The following is a 19,291-nucleotide window of genomic DNA, read 5'->3' on the forward strand; positions in this document are numbered from 1 at the left end:
ACCTGTTGAGTAACTTCTGGTCACCTACCAACAACCTGTTGAGTAACTTCTGGTCACCTAGCAACAACCTGTTGAGTAACTTACGCAGCAGCAGTTTCAGGTTTTGCTACTTTGCCTCAAACTACTTAAAAATATAAAAAAAACAACGCAGTGGAATGAAAACTGTGGATAAAACAGGAAAGGTCACGCCACCAGTTTGGCTGTTTTTCAGACATTTAGAACACAAAGCTAATCAATAATTATCGATATCGACTGACATGAAACGCTTATATCGTGATACGTTTTTCAGCCATGTTGTCCAGCCATAGTTGCTACTTTGTTTGTAGTTTTAAATTGGACTCCTCCAAATGTACTCATCAATCTGTCTTACATGGCTACCAAATCTCTAACTTCCGATTGTTCCAGCATCTTCTAGTCCATTGTAGACCCAAGTCTTGGTGGTTCCTAGGTTGTTCATGAACATCCTAACAATTTTCCTTTTATCTGAGATCAGTTTGAGTCGGATGTTAAAAATCTGGACGGAGCTCCAACCGTAATCATCTAAACTTTTTGGATTTATCCGTTTTGGAACTGGAAAGACATTAACATCATATCCAGTGGTGGGCAATGCTAGCTGGAAGGCTAGTTGTGCTAACCCTAAAGCACTAATCGGAAAGCACTAAACCAACATGGCATTTAGTGGAAGCTTGTTTCTGTACGTTTGTTTGAAATGAAGTTATTGAAGAAAAAAGAGAAAACTTGAGGAAACGGAAAATCTACGTAAACAGTCTTCACCCCTTTCAAAATAAGAGCATGAATATAAAAGTCTAATTGAACTCTTAATGGTTGATAATCAAAACTTCAACACAGATTTCAGACTTTTATCAACTGAAACTTTAAACAACAACCAAGTAAATTACCGTTTTCAAGTTTATCTGAAAGAATTCAGTTATTAAAGCTAAGAGCACTAAACGTTATCAAAATTAGCAAAAACCCGATTGTGCTAAAAGAAAAATTTGCTCATATTGGCTCATTAGCTAAAGTAGATGGCTGGATATTTACGCATTTATTTAACCAGATATTAGTTCAGCTGCTTGAAGAATAATTGGATTTTCTGAAGCTCTCTTTTCTTGGACTTTGGCTGCTTTCACGGTTTGTTGGCTGCTTTCACAGTTTGTTTCCCCAAACTGTGATAACATCCTGTGTGCTTAAAAGCAAAATGAGGAAAGAAGATGCGTCAGTCTGAAAAAAATGACTAGGACTGTCTGGTTAAAAACAGAAGTTATCAAAACATCAGGAGTCGTTCAACACTTCTGCTCAACACAGTGTGGATAAAAGTAATTTGATGGTAATTTAAAGTAGATAAACAGCAGAGCAATCAGGATAACTAATGACCAATGAAGGAATTTCTCTGGGTCTGAAATTTTCCATTTTTTCAAAAAGAGGATGTTGCCAAATAGGTGGGAAGTGCAACTCTGTTTGCACTTGATCCGTCACAAAGTGAAGTCAGAAATTTGTCTTCAAGCATGTTAAGTTCCCATTTTGTGCCTCAAGGTAACGCTGTAGTTTTCCACTCTAATCAAAGAAAAACGCTGCGGACATGGCTAAATGCTGGGCGCCCCCTGGTGTCTGTTTGAAGCAATGACTCAAGTCATTCATTTTCAGCACATCCAACCTGCTCTGGAGACGCTGTTGAATCCAGGATCTCAGTCAGCGTCTCTCCGGGCTGGAACCGGATGACATCCACAATCAGCCTCTTGGTGCTGGAAACGACAAAACGAAGATGAAAATGTTTCTGATTACGCTTCAGAAGATCTTCCCGTAGGGGCCAAACTCACTTGAGCAGGAGAGTCTTGGCGTCCATCTCTGTATTGGCCTCTCCAGGAACGTCAAACTTGTTGGTGAGCGTGAGTGAGACCTCCGTCTTTCCCATCAGCTCTTTGTTGGGATCGTCCGGAGGAAGGGGATTTTCACCTGACAGACGGATGGGGGCCAGAAACGGTCAGAAACTGCTCTCATCACCAATGTAGCCAAATCATGAAAGTAAAGTGGTGCTCGTTGGATTAAAATAAAAATAAAAAATTCAACATTACGTGAACACAGTATGCTTCCTTGAACTAGTTAGCATATGTCTACAGGCTATACAAAACATGTTCATTACATTGTTTTTTTTTACAACATCCGTCTTGGATTATGAGGGTTTAGTCTGCTCAGGTCTGCCTTCAGAATAACCTGTATTAGGACGTCCTGTCACTTTAAATCCAAATAAGCTGCTGCTGGCCACGCCCCCCAACTAAATGTTTACACTCGCACTTTAAAATGGCTGCAAACAGATGCACAATTACACAACCGTACATCTTTAAAAAGCAGAAGTGGAGCCTCCTGCACAACCAGCAAGAATGCAGCAAGCGGTTTCTGGGTAGTAAATTAGCAATAAAACACTTGTCTTTTCCAGCAGCCATTGTACAGCGCATAACAGGCTTCCACTCAGCTTGGGTTGTCAGGTAATGAAATGGGCTTCACTTGTTTTCCAGGCACAAAAAAACATTAACTTATTGCCAATAACTGGCTGAGGGTTCTGTTTGGTTTTCTTGTTTGTTTGTTTGTTTGTTTTTAGAAGCAGTAGAAACCCAAACAGAAGTGCAAAAACATGCAAATGTGAATTTTTGCATAATACGGCTGCTTTAAAAATCTGGTTTGACGAGTCCGTTTAGGGCCAGAACAGATTAGAGACATTTTAAAATAATCTGGTCATTTTAATCCACTCACCAATAAGAGACTCGACAGTGGGAACGTCCCCCAGGTCCGTGAGCAGCTCATGGATGGGGTCATTGTGTTCAGGTGCAATGGCGTCCTGGTGATCCAGCAGCAGCTAACAGAACACAAAAGATTGCATGTTTTAATCAAATAATCATGGAATAATCAATCCATTTTAGAACGGGGTGATATAAACTCACAGTGTGAGTGTTTATGATCTCTCCAATGGAGATGTAGATGACAGGTTTGGTGACCGTGACCAAGTCCGAGTACTGGTCCACGTTGAATTTATCTTCAAGTGAGGGAACGTCACACGCAGACAAAAAGAAACGCCTGTGAAAGAAGGAGAAAATAATGAGTTTGAAAACAAAAGGAACATTTTTGGCAGTAATATTCAGAAGTATTAATATTTCCAACCTGAATTTCTGGTGGGAGGAGCTGAGATATTCGTTGATGGGGTTGAGGTGAGCGTTGTCTCCCAGGAACATCTTGTTGGACGCAGCGTGCTGAAGCATCTTGGCCACAGAACCCAGGTTCCTTCTTTGCTCAGTGGTAAGCTGACCACCAGCAGACACCTCAATAATGTCGAAGGCATCAGGTGCTACGATAGCAGGGTTCATGTAGCGGTAATACAAAAGGTTCCCCACGATCTGCAAAGTTCAAAATGGCTCCATCACTTCAATGATGATACTCAGAACAAGTGGTATTAGTGCAAATAATCTTTTTTTCCCCATTTTACAAGACCTTTAGCATAGATATGAAGGAAGTGGGGATTTAACAGTTCAGTAAATGCTTCAGAGAGATGCAGGAATGTCTAAATGATAAAGAGAGCAGCATGAAAGAAAGCCTGAAAAGGTGGCTTGGCTCACCTTAGTGTCAGCAGAGATAAGGGAGCAGCTGAAAATCGACAGAGAGAAACTGGAGCTGGTTGGAAACGTGGAAGGAAGAGGGCAACACCAGAAGAAGATAAAGGAAAGAGATGTGTAACAAAGAAAGGCAGAACTGGAAGAAAATGGGCATGAAAACTGTTAAATGAGTGGCAGCAGTAAAGATAAGTCAATGGGTTGAGACAATGGGTCAATTAAACAAACACACTTTACGTAAAAATCATTTAAAAACTAACATTCACTGTTGATTACTGTGATAACATCCTTAATTATTATTGTTACCATATGATGAGCCGCGGTTCGTCATTATGATTAATGCCAACATTAGCATAAATAGTTGATTAGTGATCAATTACCATAAGATCATCCATAGTTTGTTATGATTAATGCAAACATTAGAATATCAGCAACTGACGAGAGGAATCTAACATCATTCATGGTAAATTGTGATAAATGCCTACATTAGCATGCTGATGTGAGCTAACAGCTTAAACATCGTCAGTGCTGACATTAGCATACCAGCTTCCACAGGGATTTTATGATCAACAGCTACTAATCAATCAATCAATCAATCTTTATTCCAGACCAAAAAGGTCCATAAAAAAGGTAAAAACAAAAATAAGAGAAAAATAATAAAATAAAAATAAAATAAAATAAAAAAAAAAACATGACATTCACCGAGTCACAAATAAATGATGACACCAATGTTTCCACAATCTTGAGAAAAATCTCACTGTACTAAAAACAGGATTTACTAAAATTGCAATTATATTATTGCATGACACAGAAAATCTACACATCTATACATGAGATTCCTGAGCACAGCTGCACATGTGGGAACATCATTATGTACAAACATATGGCTAGCACTGCTCCATCTAGGCACTCTGAGTAGGAGCCTCATGCCGTCATTGTAGGCCACATAAAGTTTCTGCCGGCTACGTGTGTTGTATCTTCGCCACAGATGGGCCGTGTAAAGTGAAGTGCAAAAAGCTTTAAAAAGAGCTATCTTCACAGAGGATGAACACATACTAAACTTTCTGACCAAAGTATTAGCTTGTGCATACATCATACAATACGAATGTCACAATCATCAGACAGGTCATCAGTTATGTAATGTCCCAAATACTTAATTTAATTGCATCTGTTGAGGACAATGCCAGATAAAGAGAAGTCAGGGGTTATCAGATGCTTATCTGCCCTACTTCTAACAATCATAACATTGCTTTTCTTAGCATTATATTTGATGTCAAAGTCACAACCATATTGGGAACAGACCCTTAATAGTTGTTGAAGGCCAGCACTATATGGACTTAAGATTACCAAATCATCTGCATACATTATGTGATTGATTATGCGGTCACCAACTATACAGCCTGTTTTACAACAATTCAGGCGCGTTGATAGTTCATCCATGTAGATGTTAAAAAGGTAAGGGGACAGTAAACTTCCCTGCCTTACTCCGTTACCAACTTTAAACGAATCAGACATTGTGTTGGCCCATTTTACAAACATTGATTGATGACCATACCAGTAGACCAGAATTCTAATTAGATATTTGGGTAATATACATATAATTATTTTTAATGCTAACAATAGCACGCTAAAATCCAAAGTTAATCAGGATCAACTTTAGCACGCTAACTACCATGGTTAGCTATGTTTAAACATTAGCATAATAGCGTCCATAGTTGGTTGCTAAATGCTAACATCAGAATGCTAGGATCCATCATTTTTATTCTGGTTGACATTAGAAGGCCATCAGCTCTAAGTGATTATTAATGGTAATATCCACAGTTGATTTAGATTAATGTCAACTTTAGCAAGGTTAATATCCAAAGTTAGTTATTTTGATTAATGCCAATATTACTTTGCTCTAGTCTACAGTTGATTATTGCAATTGGTAGCCAGTCAACATCTAAAGTTGGTCATTATGCCTAACATTAACATGCTAATATCCATGTTTGTTGTTGTTATTAGCCTATTATGCTAACATCCTCAGTTAATTATTGTCACTGTTGCTGAAATTCATCTGACATCAGCTAACCGTAATTAATTCTGACATTACCGTTTTCCAAAGTTAACTATTTTGATTTCCAAACTCATTAGGTAGGTAAATCTGAAATAATGTGTCATGCAGCATAAATAAGTTTTTATTTTGTGGAAACTGACAGAAATAACCTAACAAATTACGATGCAAACCTTGAGCAGCTCATCCTCCGTAGAATCTGGGAACTTCTCTTGTAGAGTGTCTTTTAGCACCTTGGAGATGAACCGCATTCCATATCTGAGACACAAAAGTAGCATAAAGTGACGTAAAATTTAAAAATCTGGCTATGGTGGGGGGAAAAAATATTCAACACATATTATGATAAATGAAGAACGTACGGAATTTTATCCACAGAGACGATTATCGCTGACAGGAATTTATCAGTGATGCTCTTCATGTGCTTGATGGAGGCCTCCAGTCTCGTCCTAACCTCCTCGTGAGACATGGCTTGTTCTGGAGTGACGTCATAAGGCAGCTTACTGTTAACAAGACAAAAAAAATCAACAAGTTCAACCAGGAAAGGAGGAGTTGGGGAAAAGCTAAGGCAAACTGAACTTATAGTTCTTAAAAAAGACTTTCCAGAGCAACTCTTAGAAACAAAACGGTAGAAGCTGCCCATAACTATTGAATCTTCATTTTGAAGTGTTTAATAGCAATAAAGACTTCTCAATTGAGAAAGCTATAAAAATGTTTATTTGAACCATTATTTGATCAGTAATCTGTGCAGAAATGTCAGATATCCAAATACCAGGAAATAGCCATGGCCCATTAAATAGTAACATCTTCATTTTGTCAAAAGAACGAACAGACAACATAGATAAAATAGAGGAATCAGACATTCAGTGCTCAGTGGTTCTGCTGTGTTTAATCAGAGTGAAGAAAGGTAATAAAAACAGAAATGAGTGTCATCAGCATAGAGGGGAAACAACGCACTCCATGAGATAACAATCTGGTATTTTCATCTTGTTTTACTGCATGACGTTTAAGAGGAACTGGTCTGATAAAGAAGTACAGCTCCACAATTTAAAGCAACTATTTCTAGAATGATCAAGGACTCAAAACAAGTCCCATCTTATGACGCAACCCGACCTCCGTCTCACCTCGCTTCTCCAGTCTGCGACTCCATCTGGTTCACCCAGCCTTTGTAGATGTCCACTGGGTCCGTCTTGATGTTTAGCGTTTTGTCGTCCATAATCTCTTTGACCACAGGCGCCAGGATCTGCCTCAGTGCGTTCTGTCCTCGCGCGCCTCTGTGGAAACTCACCACCATCTTGATTACTGTTGGATTTCCTGTTACAATCTCCTTCATCTGGTCCACTTTTGACCTACAAGCAGTTTAACAACACAGTGAGTTAGCAGATACTGATGCGCGTTGGAATGCACAGTGTTGCATTAGCTTAACCATCCATCTAAAAACACACACACACACACCAAGGTCTCTTAGGAACTCCTTAAAAAGGCAAAGACGAGAGAACACGGCGTTTGGGTAATGCAGACCTGATTTCAGTTTTGTAAGTTGGGAAATGGTTACAATAAGATTGTTACTGGCATGAACTTGAAAAAAATTCAGAAACAACTGGAACTGTGACAAACTGGGACAAAGTCTCATGTATATCTTGCCCCCGTCCATTATGAGGGCGTCTCCACGACAACCCTTAGGTGAAAGCTACATGCTAACGGGTTGTTTTGGAGGGATGCCAAGACAAGGCCTTTTCTGTCTTACCATCACAAATGTAATGACATACAGCTTGCTGCCAGGAAAAACTTTCAACTTAGCAAAATGTAGAAAGATTGAGACATTGTTATAAACAGTCACATAATCTGTTGAAAGAAACTCCAGATGTGATGATTCTGAGAAACTCTGGTGAAAATCCAGAGTAAAGCAAGTCGACAAATCGACACAGGTTAGAAAGTTAGACTGGACAAAACGTTTTTGTATGTTCGCTATTGATCAATTCCCAACAAAATTGGCGCCCAACGTGGGACTTTACCCGCAACCATTGATAGTCTCAAGCTCTACCGAGCTAACTGGAATGGAGACCATCATATTTACAGAGGGCAGAGCAAGTTGGACGTCAAATCTTTCACTACAGATGCAGACGGCATCATAAACAGAACGCAACGACCGACTCAAAGCTCCTCAGCTTAAACTGAGCCATAAAAGAGCCTGAGCTGACTCAGTTAGACAGCAGCATTCTTCTCTTGTAAAGCTAATAGCGTGAGTTATGATATCAGGACTTTGTTTCTTACTTAATCTCCTCCTGCAGAGCAGTTTTGAAGAGCTTCAGGAGCAGGTACTCCTCCCTCTGGTTTGAGGCGTAGTTATACAGGGTGAAGATGACAGAGTCCATGAACTTTGTAGATTTATTCTGTGGCATCTGGAAGATCAACTTGGCCAAATATGTCGGGTTGGTCTACAACGAATCAGACGGTTAGAGGTGTTGTGAGGCAGACAGGTGGGTTTGAGACAGTAATTCAGCTACAGACAAATACTGTGAAGGGCCGTCACCTGTAAAAGGTAAAAGAGATGCTGGTAGGCTTCAAGCTTGACTCTCTTCTCCTTGCTGAGAGCCTTCAGGCCCCCCCTCTGCTTGTTCATCATCATCATGTCGGACAACTGGCCCTTGTTCTTCTTGGTCAGCTTCTTGCTGTGGGACACCACCTCCTGAAGGGTGATCTTGTTCTTCACCAGCAGGCCGATCTTGATGTCCATCAGGTTCAAGTCGTTCTCCAGCTGCTGGTTGGAGCGGATGTTTGTGACCACCTCCTCACGGAGCCGCATCAGCTCCAGCTCCTCCTGGAAGTCCTGGTCGCTGTGATCCAGCAGGTGGACGAACTTCCTCACCACCGCCATTGGGGGATTTTCAGCATTGACTGTGGAAAGTTTGCAGAAATGTCACATGACCACTAAACTCAAGAAGCCATGTGACAAAGTGGGTGACCAACTTGGCCAGGCTATCCCACCTTTCACCTCCTACTTACTCAGAGTCTTGTAGTCATCCCTCGCTTTGTTGGCTCTGATGAATGCCTGGATCTTCACCACATCATCAATCTGCAGCGCAAAACATTAATCAGTGAGATTTTAGTCCACATTGATTCAGAGAGGAAAGTAACCTTTCTGATGAGTTCAAGTAGATTAAAGATCTCAAAACATAGAAGAACAATCTAGAGATATTCAGAATCAGATACAGTGATTGACCGGGGAAGGGTTACCAAGTCACTCCTAGTGGATTCCTAGAGAACCACCAGCTCAAAGAGTGCATCAACAACTCATCCAAGAGGTCAGAGTCAAGAACAACATTTCAGTGTGATCATGTTTGAAACTCTCCCAGAGTGAATTAATTTGGACAATCAGGGGGCGATTACTTTTCATAGTCTCAGGTTGGCGCAGAACCGCGGGTGAACAAGACTCACATGATCTTCAAAGTACTTCAGACGATCTTTATACTTCTTACGAGCTTGATGCATTCGGACCATGGACTGAATCTGAAACAAAGACAAATCTATCAGTTTTTAATGCTTTGTTTTTTACAATTGGGCGACAGGTCACTGGAACATCTTCTCAGTTTTACCTTAATGGCTTCGTCGGTGTGATCTTCCAGGTGCTGCTTGCGCTCCTGGAATGCCTTCCTCTGTTTGTAGCCTTTCCAGTGAGCCTGACAAGAAAAATTTGGGCATCAGACCATCTGATAACACCTGGGTTCAGTCTAGATGTTTTATAACACATTTCTCACCTGGATGCACATCACAGCCGGGTCCTGAGACTTCAGGAAGTTCATCCGCTCCTTCAGCCCGTTTCTCACCAGGAAGCCGCGACATCGAGCTTGAAGCTTCGCGATTAGAGTCTCGTTAGCGAGCCAGAGCTGCTCCCGGTTGTAGGCGGTAGTTACCCCAGAAACGACGCCCTGATGGGAGAAAATAAACGGTCAAACAAGGCTTCCCAGCTCAGGTGAGGCCCACACCTGGCAGAGCCCTACCTGGATCTCCTCCTTGTTGATCTGCGTGTTGTTTGGCTCGAAGCCTTCGGGCTCCACCCATGTGCCCTCCTTGGTCTGCAGGTTGTAGTAGTAGTTGTGTCCACCCTTCACCCAGTGTTTGACCCACTCACTGCCATTATCACCTGGACAGACGGATTGTTTTCACTTTAATTTATGCAGGTAAGAACCAATGAACCATCGGGTCTCAAAGAAGGAAAACAAAGATGAAGCTACAAAAATCCCACTGGTTGCTAAATGTAACAAAATCCATGCAAGATTGTTTTTGACATTTAGGAAGATAAATATGTTTGCAAAAGATAAGGATGGATTTTTAATGGATGTTATGCTGATGTGTGAGGGTGTTGATGCAAAAACACAAAAGAAACAAATATTTTTAATTTAGTTTCTAATGCAAATATCTTAGTTCACTTAAAATAAGACAAACTTATAAGTAACTTTTCAGTAAGATATAGGAACTTGTTTTAAGTCAATATTTCCGTAATATTGATGAAAAAGTTCTAGTTTTATTGGCAGATTATTTGACTTATAAGAAAAATTTGTTGTTATAAGTGAAATTGTCTGACAATGGAACCAGAACTTTGACTTAAACAAGCAGCTGCAGCTTTCTGAAAAGTTACTTTAAAGTTATTTTTGTCTTATTTCAAGTGAACTAAGGTATTTGCACTAAAAACTAAACCAAAATCACTTTTTTGTGTTCTTGCAGTGTAAGTGTCCTTTACTGGTGCAGTAATCTAACAAATGTGTAATTCAGTACATTTACGTCTGGGTTTAAAAAAAAGAAATGTTCCAAGTTAATTCTGCGCTGATTTTTCAGTATCAGATTTCGGTATCAGAAGTGAAAAACACGGATCGGAGCATCTCTAAAAAAGCTCCTGCTGAAACGCTGCAGGCTGTAAATGAGAAATTCTCCTGTATTTAGTCATAATCACATATTTCTACATGCTGCTGCTTCATTACCTCCCGTTAAAGTTCTCGTCTTTCCAGGACACTCCCTTCTTTGGGTGGTGTTCACTGTTAGCCAACAGCTGCATGCAGCTGTGCAGGTGTGCATGCAGACCTGCTTGTCAAGGCTCAAACTGAACTGTTTGTTTCCGAGTTCAACCCATTGTCTCATTCTCAGATCATTCTGTTCTTGCAAATTATTCCTCTAATCAATCTCCACTTGATAATTATACGGAGAAAAGACATGAGCAGTGACTCAATCCAGGAGCAGAATGAATCATTTCTGCATCTCCTCACCTTCGTTCTTMTTCTCCTCTTTAATCTTAGCCAAGTCGTCCTGATAGGTCGGTGCGCACTCCGCGGTGACGCCGTACAGACCGGCTCCTGGGCTGCGCAGAGCAGCCAGAGTCTGAGCCGAATCTCCAGTATCCACCGCCTCGTTAACGGCCTGGATGGACTGGGAGACTGTTGGAACGGAACCAAGCGTCAAGCATTACAGTTTCCCCGACATAAACAGAAACACTGGAAAGCAGAGGGTGTGTAAATGTGTGTTTTCTTACACAGCAAGGCCTCCTTTGTGTCTTGGTTTGCCTTCAAGATGGCGTCCTGGATCTCATCCAGCCACAGCACGGCGGACGGATCCTGAGTTTCCTAAAAGATTTTAAAGAATACACAAGCAAAATTATATTAAAAAAAAAACATGAAAACACAGAGCAACAATAAAACCAAGACAAATGTTTTTAATGAATGTTGGCACAATGTCAATTAGAAAAAGACATAAGCAATAAAGTTTGTTCTTAATGCAGGAAAGCTACAAATATAATAATCCCTAATGGGAAATTTCACAACCTAAAGGTCAAAAAATAAAATCAATAAAAGAAATAAAAGGTGAAAAATAAATAGAATTATCAGAGACAAAAAAACACCCAAGAGTGAAACAGGGTGTCCCAGCAAAATTAGCATAATGTCGGAGTATAGCAAAACTTTCTAGAGTGAAATGTGAAGCCACAAGCCAGCCTGGCCCAACTGGGTCAGCAGCAAGTCAATGATCAAACCACTTCAGCAAATATTCAACAAAATGGCTAAAAAACAAGGAAATGAATCAAGATGTTGCAATGGCCTAGTCAAAGTCCAGACTAAAACACTGTGGTGGGACCTTAAGAGAGTCAGACTCACTTCACTGTCCTTCGACATGTCAGAGATGCACTGCAGAACAGAGTTACTGTTCATATTACACTGCAAAAACAAAATCTTACCAAGTATTTTTGGTCTCGTCTCCAGTGAAAATATTTTAGGACATCTGAAACGAAACTTTTCCGTGAGATGTAGGAGCTTGTTTTAGGCAAATGATTCCTCAATACTGATGAAATAATCTGGCAGATTATTTCACTTGTAACACGGAAAATGTTTTAAGTGAAATAATCTTTTTCCATCAATATTAAATACTTTTTGACTTAAGAAAGATCCAGTTTCTTGTTGTAAAGTTACTTTGAGTTGATTTGTCTTATTTCAAACACTCCCAGATATTTGCACAGGAAACTAGACCAACATACTTGTTAAGATGTTGTGTTTTTGCAGTGAATGTCACAAAAAGGAAACATCTGGATAAACTATACAAGTATAAAAAACAATATTATAGAATAAAATTAAATAGCATAAATACAAGTGCAGTTGTGCGGAAATGTTTGCAAACGTGACTGAAAATTCGATAGCTGCCTAATCACAGTGTTTACTTAATTTTTTTTCACATTGTATTTTTACATTTTGGTATTTATTTTTCTAAAAGAATCCAGACAAAAAGCAAATGCTGTGTATTTATTTATTTTGTTTCTTATTTGATTCATCAGACCCCGTGCAGATTTTCCACTGCAGTGGTGCCAACCCGCCACCAGATGGCGCTCTTCCTGCAAAAAAGTAGCTTTTTTTAGCGCTTCTCAGGTTGCAGCCTCCCCCTTTCAGACCTCCCACCCCTCAGGGAACATGGAAGGAGGCGGGTAGAAGAAGAAGAAATGGTGTGGGTAAAACTGACACCTGATCTTCATGTCTCAAGCAAAGGGGAGAAAAAAAAAAAACGGGGCGTTTTGGTGGATAACATCTGTAGAAGCGTGAACAGAAAGTAGTAAACAAACCTGAGTGTAGATTAGTGTTTGTGTGTTTGATTTGTAGTTTGGGGGAGGCGGTCGACAGGGTGTGGCGCCGGAGCAGGCAGGGGCCTGGCTGGAGGAGGAGGAGGAGGAGGAGGAGGAAGGCTGTGCAGCTTAAACTTTATGACTGCATCATGGAATAGAGGAAGTGAGAGTTTGGGGCGGTTGAGTTTTCTAGAGGTGCATCAGTTCAACTATCTAACATTTTATTCTGCACTTCATCTCACTTCCTTAGAAGCCGCCTCTAGAGCATTGTGCAGTATTTTTATCTTTTATTTTATTTTATTTTCTCAGTTACAGCAATAGGAGAAGTTGAGCTAAATGAGTTTATTGAGGTCGGCACTGACTGAAGATCTTTTTCTGGACAAGTTAAAAGGAATAGAAATGCAAATCTTTCAGCGTCAACACTATAAAACTAAATCTTGCCAGTAATTTTGGTCTGGTTTCCAATGCAATTATCTTAGTATACTTGAAATGAGAGAAAACTAACTTAGAAGCAACTTTTCAGCAAAATATAGGATGTTGTTTTAAGTAAATAGTTCCTGATGAAAAAGTTCTGGTTCCACTGGCAAGTTATTTAACTCAAGAGATTTTTCCCATGTTATAAGAGGAAAAATCTGCCAATGGAACAAGCATTGATTCATCAATACTAAAGTATTACTTAAAATGAATTATTCCACTTTTAAAGACACTTTTAATGCAAAGTTGCGTTAAAAGTCCATTAAAAGTGTCAACTTTGCGTTAAAAGTCTGATTATTTGCCAAATGACACTTCAGTCGTAAACCAAGATCAACCCTGACCATCGTCTTCATGAGACGTCTTGGGAAAACCGTGTCTTCAGTCAGAGGCCTCTTTAGATTTGCTGTAATGCAGACTGCTACAGGAGGTCTTCCCTGCCAGTAGCCATCCACTTCTACATCCATCCATCCATTTTCTCACACCCTTGTCCCTCAGTGGGGTCGGGAGGGTTGCTGGTTCCAATCTCCAGCTGGTGTACCGGGTGAGAGGCAGGGTCACCCTGGACAGGTCGCCAGTCTGTCGCAGGGCAACACAGAGACACACAACCATGCACACACACACTCACACCTAGGGACAATTTGGAGAGGCCAATTAACCTGACAGTCATGTTTCTGGACTGTGGGAGGAAACCGGAGTACCTGGAGAAAACCCACCATGCACAGGGAGAACATGGAGACTCCATGCAGAAAGACCGGGAATCGAACCCATAACCTTCTTGCTGCAAGGCAACAGCTCTACCAACTGCGCCACTGTGCAGCCCTTCTACAATAACGCTTAATTAATAAGAGTTATTTCCCTTTGGGATCAATAAAGTACTTTTGAATTTGAATTAAACATTCATGAAGTCTCCTTCATGTTCATGACCGGCATGTTTATCATGTCCGTCTGATGCTCACCCCTTCAAATAAGCCGTTTAATAAACCAATGAATAAACAAATATACTGCAAGAACAGTCACTGCTTTATCTGTAATTCTGCAAATACAATCATCTTCTGATGCGTTCCGTATTGAATTAAAGGTTGGATTTATTTCCAGTAAAGGATAAATTTAAAACCTGAGCATGCGCTGAGCCTTGGCTGCACTGCTGCAGCAACAAAATAACGTGATAATAATCTGAAGAGAAACACGATTGAGTTAGTCAGTGGATTCTGGGCTGGACTTCCTGCTGGTTATCTAGACGCAGCCCGCAGYGCTGAGCTAACTTCTGCTTCCCGCCTCGCTAACTAACAGCTCGAAGACCGCAGAGCTAATGAGACCAAAGCGAAACGCAGCTCCGTGAAGTAAACACGCTCGCTCCTTTGTTTCTCCTGCCTGCAGATCAGCTGCAAACACCAACTTCCAGTTTCACTTCATCTCAGCCACGAGGCTTGTCCTCCCGATGATCCCGCGCTCTCTCACTCACTCGCCCGGGGAATACCTCATCAGAAAAACGACAGGAAGCTGCTGTAATCACCAGCTCGGTCTTCAGACCAGGGATCGGTGTGTGTGCCCATGTAGCATTCAGCTTTCTGTCCTTTTAAGGAATAAAACAGCAGAGGTCCTGCTTGTTATTTCCTATGCATGTGAAATCAGCAGGAAAAACAGACTCGTGTTGCTCCTCACCATCTCTGTGGAACCGTTTATAGCGTTTCCCACAAAAATCTCTACACAAACCCGTCGAGCTAACGCCACTTTTTTTAGCCCCTAAACACATTTTGCTGTGTACTTTGAGTCTGCAGGAGGGCAGAAAAGTTTAATTTAGTCCCTCCTGGTGCTYCGTTGATGGCTTTAGATTTTTATTTGAGTCACATTTTTCAATTTGTTTACATTTCTGTCTTCCTTATTACAGTTTTTGAACATTTGGGTCAAACAGTATCCTGCTGCAGAACTGCAGAACAAGGTCRTGGACTTCTGGCTAGCCAGTACCTGGAAGTGACATCACACTTCCAGGAACTTTGCAGTTGAAAGTCATCTTAGTAGTTAACCAACCGTGTTGGCAGTTGCTATGACAACGACAGGCACTCAGCAGGTCGTTGCTAGGCAACCGGAAGTTACTCAGCAGGTCGTTGCTAGGCAACCAGAGAGTGAGTTAGTTGATGTCACTAGCCTAGCTTAGCAGGCTGTGACAGGTTGAGGCCTTCCTCTGCCTACATCTCCCAGAATGCAGTGCAGTTCTGGATTGGACATTTCTATATATTTAATATATATAATCCAGTGGGTATGGAAAGTATTCAGACCCCTTTCAATGTCTCACTCTTTTTGTTTCATTGCAGCCATTTGCTAAAAATCAAAAAGTTCATATTGTTCCTCGTGAACGTACACTCAGCATCCCATCTTAACAGAAATGTAGAAAGTTTTGCACATTTATTAAAAAGAGAAAAACTGAAATATCACAGGGTGACCGCAATACACATTGTTATCGATTTATTGCTACTGATCCTATAGATCCCCAGTAACTGCAGGGACARCCGTAAGGTATTCCCTCAAAGAGTAAAATGTTAACTATGCACTACTTTGAGGCAGTTAATCACATAAAAYCCCAGCAAACATTGAAGTTTGACGCCACAGCGAGACAAACTGTAAAAACCCTCCAGGCTGCATGACTCATTATGATTACATACATAAGTAAACGGGCGGCGGCGCAGCCTCAACGCAAACTACGGACCAAAAGTGAAGCTGCAACAAACACCTGCGTGCTTATCTGCAGCTCGCCCTCCGCTTCCCCTCCCTACGACGAACAAAACGGCCCAAATAAGGAGCTTCTGCTCGCAACGTCACACACAAATGTGCCGAGCAGAAAGAACCGCACTTTGTATGATAACCCAGGCAAATGAGTGGGGACAGCAGGAAGAGGCGGCTCTCCGACGGAGACGGAGCTCCGGTCTGCTGTGTGTCAAGATCCACCAGCCGAGGAGGAACGGCTGCTGAGGCAACGTTACACATCCTGCATGGATATGGGACAGGAAGTGGAGGGGCGCTGGGGAGGGACAACACCATGACATCAGCGTCTGCTGCAGGCCTGAGTCACATGGAGTCATCTGCACATCTACCAGCCCCACTGAACGCATTCGCAGTGAATCAGCACATCCAAAGTTCTGCCACGAGCGGAGATGGAACAATTAATCCACCTCAAAGTGATTAATTGGACTCTACAGACTCAAATGGCTGTTTGCCGATCAATAATTAACACAAAGGTGTGCAGAAATCTAAACATTTTSAATTYATTAAAGAGCTTCTTTGTCTTTCCTGAAGTGGCAGTTTTAGTTTCAAATAAACACGTTTTGCTATTAAATTAATACAAAAAATACAACAGATTAGAAGTCAGCATTATTTTTAACTGCAAATCTGTTCTTTGTTGCAAATAATCAAGTGTTAACTAAAGAAATGCTACACTGGCAGTTTAAGAAATACATTTTATTTTCTCATATAAGAAAGTTATATGAGAATGATGTTTATTTGCATGTTTTAATGTATTTATAATGTGTAAAAAAAAAAAGCTTGGGTGGCTAAATAAAAAAATCTGCAGAATGTTCCATTTTGATTTTATCTGATTATTTACTATTCAGAATAATTAATTAACATTATAAGTTGCAACCCAAATCATGAATGCAAACTAGTCAAAAACACCCACAATGCAATGCAAAACAAGCATTTTGGTCTAGTTTTTAATGCAGATATGTTATTACACTTGAAATAAGACAAAACCAACTTAGACGTAACTTTTCAGTAAGATACAGGATCTTGTTTTAAGTAAATAATTATTTAAAGTTGATGATAAAGTTCTAGTTTCATTGGCAGATTTTTTCTTTTATTTATTATAATTGAAATAATCTGGCGGCTGCACAGTGGTGCAGTTGGTAGAGCTGTTGCCTTGCAGCAAGAAGGTTCTGGGTTCGATTCCCGGCCCCGGTCTTTCTGCATGGAGCTTGCATGTTCTCCCTGTGCATGGTGGGTTTTCTCCGGGTACTCCGGTCCAAAAACATGACTGTCAGGTTAATTGGCCTCTCCTAATTGTCCCTAGGTGTGAGTGTGTGTGTGCATGGTTGTGTGTCCTGTGTGTCTCTGTGTTGCCCTGCGACAGACTGGCGACCTGTCCAGGTGACCCCGCCTCTCGCCCGAAACGTTAGCTGGAGATGGGAACCAGCAACCCTGCCGACCCCACTGAGGGACAAGGGTGAAAGAAAATGGATGGATGGATGGAAATAATCTGGCAGTGGAACTTGCACTTTATCAACATTAAGGAATTTGCACTACAAACCAGACCAAAAATACTTAAGATTTTGTGTTTTTGCAGTGTAACTAACACAAACTCTATTAACAATGCATCATATTTCCATCAGAAGACGTGAGATAAACACTGAATCTCACAGAGCTGCACGTTTTTCCTCCCAACATCATCTTCACAACTGACCTGGTCATCCCAGGTCTTCAGCAGGGAAATTCAAATAAAGTCCCGTCAGCGTTAAAATGTGAGCAGCAGTAAAATAAAGTAACTGTAGTTACTTTGCATGAGCCGTTTGCATAAAGCTCACTAAGAAAACCTGAAAGAAGCAAATGATGAAGAAGAACCAGTGAAGCTGGAGGAAACCTGAGCAGGGAGGTGTAACTGGGTCTATATTAATAGTTTTATATTTCCACAAAATGTGTTCTTTTATGTATTTGTCTGCTTCTACTTGACTGTTGCTGTGTTCCTCTGTGTACTATAAGAGGTTTGGTCCTCCAACTCCGCCTTATTTTCTTCTTCTTTCGTTCAGGGCCCTCCAGGACTATTATAAATATTAAGTTATTAATTTCCTCTTTTGTTATTCGTTCCACTGGGGAGAGGCAAGTTTTATAATCTATTGTAATCCTTTCATTTGTGTTTATTTTTCCTTCTGTATTAATGATAAGTGTTTGGATATTTTCATTTGAGTTGCCATTACACCTTTATATCATTTGATGCATGCTAACTATTATTTTGTATAGATCGGGTTGGAGAACTGGAGCACATGCTAGGTGCTAATGCTAATATCTCCCGATTGACAGGTACGTTAGCGCAGGCCCTTTTGTTATTCGTTCCACTGGGGAGAGATCGGGTTGGAGAACTGGAGCACATGCTAGGTGCTAATGCTAATATCTCCCGATTGACAGGTTAAATAAACGGAGACCGCCTCCAAATCCAGACTTGATGTCTTGTGGTTTGTCTGATCACCACACAACGCTGAAATCCACCGGTCACAGAGGCATTCAGRAAGTTCATTTATTCACAGGTTTCTCCACAGAGAGGAAAAATGCTACTTAATATTCAGCAGAATTTCATACGACTGCAAGCCGTAAGCTAAGAGCTCTTTGTGAATGCTATTATTGGCGCTAACAGCAACAGTGAAGCTAACTTTTTCATTTAGCCCTAAATTAGCTTTTGCAGATGAATTTATGTGGATGTTTTGTAAAACTTTCAGTTGAACAAAGTTCAACGTCTTGGTTGAAGTTTTGGATATCGACCGTTGAGGATTTCTTCACGTTTGTATCTACGCTCTTATTTTGAAGCAGGTAGAGGCTGTTTACGCAGCAGCTCCGTTTCCTCTCCTGTCCTCTTTTTATTTTTTAACTCCCAATAACTTTATTTAAAACAAGAAAGAGCGAAATAAAACAGAAGAGATATAAATGTAGATACAATACCTAAGTAAGTATGTTAGAGGTGTGTAGTAATTCAAATTTGATCTGAATCAAAGTTAGCGCTTTAGCRTCAGCYATGTTTGTGTAGCGCTTTAGCGCTAGCGAAACTAATTTTYGAATTATCAGYGTCTACTGTTGTCATTTTATAACAAACTAATTTATTTTGGGTCTTTTGTACAGATTTAGCTAAAGAAATTGAAACATTTTCTGCCTTTTTGACAAGATGCATGTTTAACACACCACTGGCTGCATTCAGTGACTGCTACCAAGTATTTTAGTTTTCTTTTCTGTATGAAACCAACAATTACAATTAGAAACTAGGGCTTTTGTAAACGATTATTTTAGTAATCGAGTAATCTATAGATTTTTCTTACGATTAAT

General features: G+C 40.6%; 1 protein-coding gene across 1 annotated transcript in view; it reads right to left on the reverse strand.

Moving 5' to 3' along the window:
• Positions 1 to 19,291, reverse strand: part of iqgap1 (IQ motif containing GTPase activating protein 1) — a 44,266-nt gene that overhangs the window by 6,456 nt on the left and 18,519 nt on the right. Inside the window, exons 14-30 of the mRNA XM_008406051.1 lie at positions 11,174 to 11,264; positions 10,911 to 11,078; positions 9,651 to 9,793; positions 9,408 to 9,578; positions 9,246 to 9,329; positions 9,088 to 9,159; positions 8,656 to 8,725; positions 8,183 to 8,547; positions 7,924 to 8,087; positions 6,774 to 6,998; positions 6,012 to 6,152; positions 5,826 to 5,910; positions 3,154 to 3,386; positions 2,937 to 3,069; positions 2,749 to 2,851; positions 1,818 to 1,953; positions 1,655 to 1,742 (exon numbers count right to left, since the gene is read on the reverse strand). Of these exons, the coding sequence (XP_008404273.1) occupies positions 1,655 to 1,742; positions 1,818 to 1,953; positions 2,749 to 2,851; positions 2,937 to 3,069; positions 3,154 to 3,386; positions 5,826 to 5,910; positions 6,012 to 6,152; positions 6,774 to 6,998; positions 7,924 to 8,087; positions 8,183 to 8,547; positions 8,656 to 8,725; positions 9,088 to 9,159; positions 9,246 to 9,329; positions 9,408 to 9,578; positions 9,651 to 9,793; positions 10,911 to 11,078; positions 11,174 to 11,264 (2,472 nt within the window). The remainder of the gene's footprint in view (positions 1 to 1,654; positions 1,743 to 1,817; positions 1,954 to 2,748; positions 2,852 to 2,936; positions 3,070 to 3,153; positions 3,387 to 5,825; positions 5,911 to 6,011; positions 6,153 to 6,773; positions 6,999 to 7,923; positions 8,088 to 8,182; positions 8,548 to 8,655; positions 8,726 to 9,087; positions 9,160 to 9,245; positions 9,330 to 9,407; positions 9,579 to 9,650; positions 9,794 to 10,910; positions 11,079 to 11,173; positions 11,265 to 19,291) is intronic.

This window comes from Poecilia reticulata, linkage group LG3 (assembly GCF_000633615.1).
Source record: "Poecilia reticulata strain Guanapo linkage group LG3, Guppy_female_1.0+MT, whole genome shotgun sequence".
NCBI lineage: Eukaryota > Metazoa > Chordata > Actinopteri > Cyprinodontiformes > Poeciliidae > Poecilia > Poecilia reticulata.